Source organism: Callorhinus ursinus, unplaced genomic scaffold, assembly GCF_003265705.2.
Source record: "Callorhinus ursinus isolate GAN/ISIS: 27379988/994484 unplaced genomic scaffold, GSC_fseal_2.0 scaffold14, whole genome shotgun sequence".
NCBI lineage: Eukaryota > Metazoa > Chordata > Mammalia > Carnivora > Otariidae > Callorhinus > Callorhinus ursinus.
Window position 1 is genome coordinate 46927967 of NW_027397076.1, and position 8298 is coordinate 46936264.

Here is an 8298-nt window from a genome sequence, read left to right on the forward strand (position 1 = left end):
TCCTGCTGCCCCCTAAAATCAATCAATCTTTAAAAAAATTTGTCTGATGTTTGCATCTGGATTGTAGATTACTTGAAGAGAGGGAGTGTCTTGTTTATTTTTACTTAGACTCTTTCCCTCCCCCACCAGCTTTATTGAGGTATAATTTATAAATAAATTGTAAGATATTTAAAGTATACAATGTGATGACTTGATATATGTATACATTGTGAACGGACTCCCCCCACACTGTTTTTTTTTTCCTAGCTCACACAAAGCCAATTTATTAACAGAAAACAGTAATTTGAGGAATCCTGTTCACAGACGGTGATCAAGGTGACCCCCCTTCCTGCGGGTGCTATCGGAGGGGATAGGGGTGACATCCTCAATCCGTCCGATCTTCATTTCTGAGCGGGCAAGGGCTCTGAGGGCTGACTGGGCCCCAGGTCCAGGGGTCTTGGTTCTATTTCCTCCTGTGGCTCGTAGTTTGATGTGGAGGGCAGTGATGCTCAGCTCCTTGCACCTCTGGGCTACATCCTGGGCAGCCAACATGGCAGCATAGGGAGAGGACTCATCTCGGTCAGCCTTCACCTTCATTCCACCAGTCACGCGACAGATGGTTTCCTTGCCAGAAAGATCGGTGACATGGACAAAAGTGTCATTGAAGGATGCAAAGATGTGGCAGACACCAAACACATTCTCTCCTTCAGCTACCTGAGGTCCAAGGCTGATGACCTGTTCTTCCTTCTTTTCCTTCCCCTTGCGAGGTGCCGTTTCTGCATGTCTTCTCCAGACTCCGCTACCGGAAAAAGAGCTCCCCCCACACTGTTAATTAGCACATCCATCACTTCACATAGTAACCTTTTTTTAAAAAATTTTATTTTATTATGTTATGTTAATCACCATACATTATATCATTAGTTTTTGATGTAGTGTTCCATGATTCATTGTTTGCATGTAACACCCAGTGCCCTCTTCAATATGTGCCCTCTTTAATACCCATCACCAGGCTAACCCATCCTCCCACCGCCTTCCCCTCTAGAACCCTCAGTTTGTTTCTTAGAGTCCGTAGTCTCTCATGGTTCATCTTCCCCTCTGATTTCAAGCCCTTCATTTTTCCCTTCCTGCTATCTTCTTCTTCTTTTTTTTTAAACATATAATGTATTATTAATTTCAGAGGTACAGGTCTGTGATTCATCAGTCTTACACAATTCACAGCGCTCACCATAGCACATACCCTCCCCAATGTCTATCACCCAGCCACCCCATCCCTCCCACCCCCCAACACTCCAGCAACCTTCAGTTTGTTTCCTGGGATTAAGAATTCCTCATATCAGTGAGGTCATATGATACATGTCTTTCTCTGATTGACTTATTTCACTCAGCATAATACCCTCCAGTTCCATCCACATCGTTGCAAATGGCAAGATTTCATTCCTTTTGATGGCTGCATAATATTCCATTGTATATATATACCACATCTTCTTTATCCATTCATCTGTTGACAGACATCTTGGTTCTTTCCATAGTTTGGCTATTGTGGACATTGCTGCTATAAACATTGGGGTGCACATACCCCTTCGGATCACTACATTTGTATCTTTGGGGTAAATACCCAGTAGTGCAATTGCTGGGTTTTAGGGTAGCTCTGTCTTCAACTGTTTGAGGAGCCTCCATACTGTTTTCCAGAGTGGCTGCACCAGCTTTTGTTCCCACCAACAGTGTAGGAAGGTTTCCTCTTTCTTCGCATCCTCGCCAACATCTGTCGTTTCCTGACTTGTTAATTTTAACCATTCTGACTGGTGTGAGGTGGTATCTCATTGAGGTTTTGATTTGGATTTCCCTGATGCCGAGTGATGTTGAGCACTTTTTCATGTGTCTGTTGGCCATTTGGATGTCTTCTTTGGAAAAATGTCTGTTCATGTCTTCTGCCCATTTCTTGATTGGATTATTTGTTCTTTGGGTGTTGAGTTTGGTAAGTTCTTTATAGATTTTGGATACTAGCCCTTTATCTGATATGTCATTTACAAATATCTTCTCCCATTCTGTTGGTTGTCTTTTGGGTTTGTTGACTGTTTCCTTTGCTGTGCAAAAGCTTTTTATCTTGATGAAGTCCCAATAGTTCATTTTTGCCCTGGCTTCCCTTGCCTCTGGCGATGTTTCTAGGAAGAAGTTGCTGTGGCTGAGGTCAGAGAGGTTGCTGCCTGTGTTCTCCTCAAGGATTTTGGTGGATTCCTGTCTCACATTTAGGTCTTTCATCCATTTTGAGTTTGTTTTTGTGTGTGGTGTAAGGAAATGGTCCAGTTTCATTCTTCTGCATGTGGCTGTCCAATTTTCCCAGCACCATTTGTTGAAGAGACTGTCTTTTTTCCATTGGACATTCTTTCCTGCTTTGTTGAAGATTAGTTGACTATAGAGTTGAGGATCCATTTCTGGGCTTTCTATTCTGTTCCATTGATCTATGTGTCTGTTTTTGTGCCAGTACCATACTGTCTTGATGATTACAGCTTTGAAATTATACTTATTTTACATTCTGGCTGTTTTTGTTCCAGTAATTCTTCTTTGTATCCTGTGTTGTCTGGTGTGGAATCTTGACCCTCTCCCCCAGTGGATATATTCCTAAGATGGGTGGTTATTTTGGCATCTGAACTCATGATCTTGTATAGCTTTAGCTCTACTGTCTAGTGATGCATATGAACAGAAGGTTAAGCCCTGGTTTGTGACCTTCTGGATAAATTTATTATTTACTTATTTAAAAAGAAGATTTAGTTTATTTATTTTAGAGGAGAGCAGGAGAGCAGGGGGAGGGCGGTAGGAGAGGGGGAAGGACAGGTAGATTCCATGCTGAGTGAAGAGCCAGATGTGGGGCTTGATCCCATGACCCTGAGATCAGGACCTGAACTGAAGGCAGATGCTTAACTCACTGAGCCACCCAGGCCCCCCTCTTTTGATTCTTGTCTACAGTGATGACAGGAGGAATAAAGCCCACCAACTCATACATTTAGAAATTGAACATTCCAAAGGCTCAGCTTCAGATCAGTAAACTCATTCCTTTGCTTATCTGTGACTCAGATTATATTACAAGTATGTGCTAGCATAAAGCCAGCTTAGTGAACAGTTTCAGAAGAGCATGACCTTTTTTTTTTTTTGACAAGCTCATTTAGAGGGTGATATGTTCCCTCCCAAATTAATTCTTTTTAAGATTTTATTTATTTATTTGTTAGAGAGGGAGAGAGAGCACAAGCAGAGGGAGTGGCAGGCAGAGGGAGAAGCAGACTCCCCGCTGAGCAAGGAGCCTGACATGGGACCGCATCCCAGGACCCTGGGATCATGACCTGAGCAGAAGGCAGACACTTAACCAACTGAGCCACTCAGGCATCCCCCAAATTAATTTCTAAATGCTTATATTATGAAGGCTGGGTGAAGCCCTGCTTAGTGTTCTTAGACTTTGACTTACACCAAGTACCTTCCTTCTTTATCTCAGCATACTTAGAGATCTCCAGGGCACATGGAGTTGATGTAGTCATTTCTAATAATCTCCTGCCAAATGTTCTGATTGGCTTTATGTGAAGTGTGGATAAGACCTTCATCGATCTGGCTACCAACGGATGCAGCTGGACATAAGAGATGTAAATAAGCTGGCCTTGCTGCAGAGGGAGTTCAAGTAGAATGGCCAACATGTTTAGAGTCCCATTATATTAAACCAATCAATTTAATATCTATTCTTACTAATTAAGCCCCAGTTTCTTGAGAAGGATAGTGTTCATACTGTTGTAATGGGTATCACTTATGAAACACTTAAGTATTGGCTTTTAAAATGTTTTACACTTATTATCTCATTTAATGCTCAAAACTATCATATATGATAGACACAATTATTATCCACATTTTAGAGTTTGAGAAAAGCAAGCCTTAGTGAGGTCAAGTAACAATCCCAAGGCATCTCTTGTAGAAGGTTGAGACTCTGGGATTTGAACTAAAGCCTATATTTTAGACCACTATATGGCATTGTGTTCCACTTCATCATAGATTCTGGTAGAAATGTGGATTTGGATGAACTTAATGATTGAAATGTGGCTATTTAAGAACATTTCTATATCAGTTGATAGCTCAGTGAATTTGTATTGGTTTGTGACCGTCTTGGGAGCTTCCCAGGTGAAATCTGAAACTGGCCCCCATTCTCAGAGGGCAGAGAGAGACAGAAGAAAGAGGCAGGCCACTCCAGGTGGGAAGGTGGCAGTTTTAATAAGCAGAGGGAACTTACATAAGATCCTTGTCTTGGGCGGCAGCAAGACGAATGGATCCCTGCACCCGCCCGCTGCATCTTAAGAGTTTATAAAGAGGCCCTTGCTGGGTTCAGTCATGTATACGGTGCAGGTGTTGTCAACACCACATCACTACCTCAAGGCTGTGTCCTTGGAGCAGCCCCTGGGAGCGGGAAAGGCAAGGGGAACCCACATTCCAAGCACAGCAGAGGGGGCGAGGAGCCTGTGGTCACCATGCCCCGCCCTGGCCCAGCTTAGCGGGGTTATGTCTTTTTGATGATGTTCCCCAACAATTTGTAATAAATTAAAAATCATCACTAATCTCTAGCTTAGCCACCAAAGAAATTCAGATATTCAAAATAACAACGGCTTTCCATAAAAGACCTTTTATTCAAAATACCATGCACTCTTCAATATTTTCTGTGGTTCTGGAAATTTTCTCTCATAACCAGTCCAATACAGTTTGTTTCTTAAGTGCCCAAGAAGCATCATCCCAGTGAACAATATTACCATATATAAAGCACATGAACACACAAGATGATGTTCCACTTGTAATTCAAACAATAACCAGCATTCTGCAGTGCATTAGGATATTATTAAACTATGTGCAAGGACTCAGATTTCTAAAAATATTCTTCATCCTTTTAAGTTGAGGCCCTACCACCACCAGTTCATATTCAAGCTGTTGTTACTTTGAAACCATGTATAGAGTTCTTGGTAGGGTAGTCTATTCCCATTTGGTTGCTAAGACTCATACATTCTAAATTCTAAATATAAAACCATATTACTATTTTATATTCATTATCCATTTATGAAACAGGCATCCATGGCTTATGTTATAAACAAAAATAAAAACTTGGGGAAAAGTTAAAAGAATGGAGTCATATCACAGAATTTGTCCTAATATCTAACAAAAGTAAACAAACAGATGAAATAAGATTACAATAGAAAAAGAAATCACCAGAAACTACCAAAGAGAGAGAGTGGGCGATCTCAGCCATTAACTTAAAAAGATGTCAGTGAAGAAAAGTGGCAATAGATTCTGTCTAGAAGCGGGAGGCTATTAACGTCGGTTCCAGAAGCCTCTTCTAACCACAACTTCTAGAAAATGGATGTGTAAGTTGACAAAATCTTGGGGGTTTTCACCTCATTTGGAGAAAAGTGGATCAAATGTATATCGTTTTCTTTTTTTTTTACCTTTAGGGAAGGATGTAAGTTGTAATGGCTACAGTTGAAAGATGAATGACAAAGGGGAGGAGAATCAATTTATTGAGACTTTGTCCAAAACATAGTCTCCAGGGCTCCATGAGGAAGAACAATGCCAATGTCAGATTTCCTTCGAAATAATGCTGATAATATAACTTCCTTTCTTAAAACTTCTCTTGACTCACCATGTCAACTAACTCCATAGTTTGTAATTAAAAAATACCTTCATGATGGCCTCTTTTTCTCACTGTAAATTCTTATCTTTCCACTCTTCTAAAAAAGCAGTACGTGTTGCCTCTAAAATTTCAAGTCATTTCTGGAAAATAGTTAACTCCCTCCATCTGTTCTTTTTATGGATTCTCATTTTTCTTCTCTAATAGCACTTACTATGTTCTTTTATTTTTTGTCAACTTACTACATGAATTTACAACGTAGCACCTTTCTGTCTTACTAGGCTGCAGATTCCTTGAACTTAGGACATATGTCATTCATATATTCATCCTCAAGGGCCAGTTCAGCATTTGAAACTTAGTAGATACTCAACTCACATTTAGTAAGTGAAATATATTTTTCATGGAAATGTATTGTCTTCTAAAGCTTCACAATCTTTTTGATGGTGTCCTTGAATGCTTTCTTCACTTGCTGATTTCTTAGAGTGTAAATGAAGGGGTTTAACAAGGGAGTAACTGAGGTAATGAGCACAGCCATTCCTTTGTTGAAGGCACCTTCTTCTTTTGCAGAGGGATTGATGTACATAAACATGCAGCTGCCATAAGAGAGGGAGATAACAATCATGTGGGAGGAACAGGTGGAAAAAGCCTTTGTCCTTTGCTGGGCAGAAGGGATCCTCAAAATGGTCCTGATAATGTATGTATAAGAAAATGTCACCAGCACCAGCGTAACCACCAGAGTCACAACTGCCAGGAAGAGGACCATCACTTCTAGGAGGCTTGTGTCTGAGCAGGCCAGCTCCAGAAGGGGCCCATAGTCACAGAAATAGTGATTCACAGCATTGGAAGCACAGAAATCCACCTGGCTCATCAGGATGATTGGGGGTAAGATAGCTAGGAATCCCCCCAGCCAGGAGCAGAACACGAGTTGTATGCAGACCCTGTTGCTCATGATGGTCAGGTAATGCAGGGGTTTGCAGATGGCAACATAGCGGTCATAGGACATGGCAGCCAAGAGGTGAAACTCTGTTGCCCCAAGAAGTATAGCCAAAAAATATTGAATGAAGCATCCAGCAAAACTGATGACTTTATTTCCCGTTGTCACGCTGGTCAGAAATCTGGGAATAAAAATGGACGTGAAGGAAATTTCTAAGAAGGAGAAATTCCGGAGGAAGAAATACATGGGAGTCTGGAGGTGAGGGTCTGCTAGAGTGAGAATGATGATAGTCAGATTTCCTAGGACACTTATCACGTAGATGAGGAACAGAAAGATGCATATCACAACCTGGACCTCAGGTTGATTTGTGAAGCCCAACAGAATAAACTCAGAAAACGTCCTGTTTTTCATTGCTGACCTTTAGGAGATCTAAAGGAAAGAGATGCGTGATAAAAACTCAGGTTTCTCAGGGTAGGAGAGACAAAGCTGATCCTAATGAGCCATGTCATATATTACTTTTATTCAGTTGACCTAAACCAGCATTGCACTGCCCTGGACTTGGCTCCATGGAAGCCCAATATCTTCTATGTGAATGACCTTATTTCTAAAGTCTCTTTAATTCCCCAAGTTGACATATTCCCGGACACTTACCAGACTCTATTACAGAATAATTACTCAATTTTTTTTTCAGAAGAATAACATTTTGAACCTATCCTTTAATCCTAAAATGTTGGGGCGCCTGGGTGGCTCAGTTGGTTTAGCGATTGCCTTTGGCTCAGGTCATGATCCTGGAGTCCCGGCATCGAGTCCCGCACCGGGATCCCTGCTCGGCAGGGAGTCTGCTTCTCCCTCTGCCCCTCCCCCCCTCATGCTCTCTCTCTCTCTCTCTCTCTCTCTCTCTCTCTCTCTCTCATTCTCTCTCTCAAATAAATGAAATCTTTAAAATAAAAAAGTCCCAAAATGTTTACGAAATCTCCACATTTAAGTCGCTTTCCTCTGACTCTATTAATTTCTCACACTTCTGTGCTCTTGGTAGAACTATTTCTATCAGATTCTCTTTTCTGTGCTTCCCTTTTCCTTCCTTGTGCTCTTCCCTCTTCCCTGTGCTATTTGACGTTTCACTGGCTGTCTGCCATACATCCTCATCTCCATTATTGTCCAAACCTCTGACTTCCTTGTTTCAGCAACCAATCGGGAATTCCTCACATGGATATGGTTGAAGGTTTTGTTGTATAAATGATTTTTTTCTGCACCCCTATTTCTTTGGAAGCATAAATTTGTAATAGGCCTTTAAGGTCTTTGGTTCGGTACTCTCTAATATTATATTGTGAGCAGTTTTGACTATATGAACAAGGCCCTGGTGTCCATAAATCATTAATATTTCTTATATGTTTCTCTGCATGGTCAAAGTCTTGTAGGTAGATTTGGGATATATCTCTGAGAATAGAGATCTTGAGATATCCACAGGCAGCAACTCAGAGTGGATTTTTCTCAAAGTCTTGAAGAGTCCTCAGTGGCAAACTAAAGATGACAGTTTATCATGCCTCAATGTTTCCTGTTCTCTATTTTTGGCCTATAGAAACCAGGAAGAGGGACATTCATGTTTCTGAAAAGAAGAGTCCTTTGTAGATAAATTGGTAATCCCCAAGGAAGGAAACTTTGGGGGTGGTGTTCTGTGTGCATTTTTGGATTTTTCTGATTCAGGGCCAAAAGACAATAGAAAAGGCCCCTCTAATTCACA

General features: G+C 41.2%; 2 protein-coding genes across 2 annotated transcripts; both read right to left on the reverse strand.

Annotated features, from left to right (window-relative positions):
* Positions 1 to 282: 282 nt before the first annotated feature.
* Positions 283 to 3601, reverse strand: LOC112832577 (small ribosomal subunit protein uS11-like). The gene is made up of 2 exons (XM_073900298.1): positions 3582 to 3601; positions 283 to 778 (listed from the first exon to the last, which is right to left on the reverse strand). Exons 1-2 carry the CDS (start codon positions 3599 to 3601, stop codon positions 298 to 300), a joined length of 501 nt encoding a protein of 166 aa, XP_073756399.1. The 3' UTR covers positions 283 to 297.
* A 2440-nt stretch (positions 3602 to 6041) lies between these two features.
* On the reverse strand, positions 6042 to 6980 carry LOC112832693 (olfactory receptor 6C4-like). Its single transcript, XM_025883457.2, has one exon. It carries the CDS (start codon positions 6966 to 6968, stop codon positions 6042 to 6044), a length of 927 nt encoding a protein of 308 aa, XP_025739242.1. The 5' UTR covers positions 6969 to 6980.
* Positions 6981 to 8298: the final 1318 nt, after the last annotated feature.

What these genes read in the sequence shown, in the direction of transcription:
- LOC112832693 (XM_025883457.2), bottom strand. Translation starts at nt 6,968, where the DNA reads ATGAAAAACAGGACGTTTTCTGAGTTTATTCTGTTGGGCTTCACAAAT.
- LOC112832577 (XM_073900298.1), bottom strand. Translation starts at nt 3,601, where the DNA reads ATGTCCAGCTGCATCCGTTG. An exon ending in ATGTCCAGCTGCATCCGTTG is followed by an intron (nt 779 to 3,581) that starts GTAGCCAGATCG and finishes TTTTTCCGGTAG; the next exon opens with CGGAGTCTGGAGAAGACATG.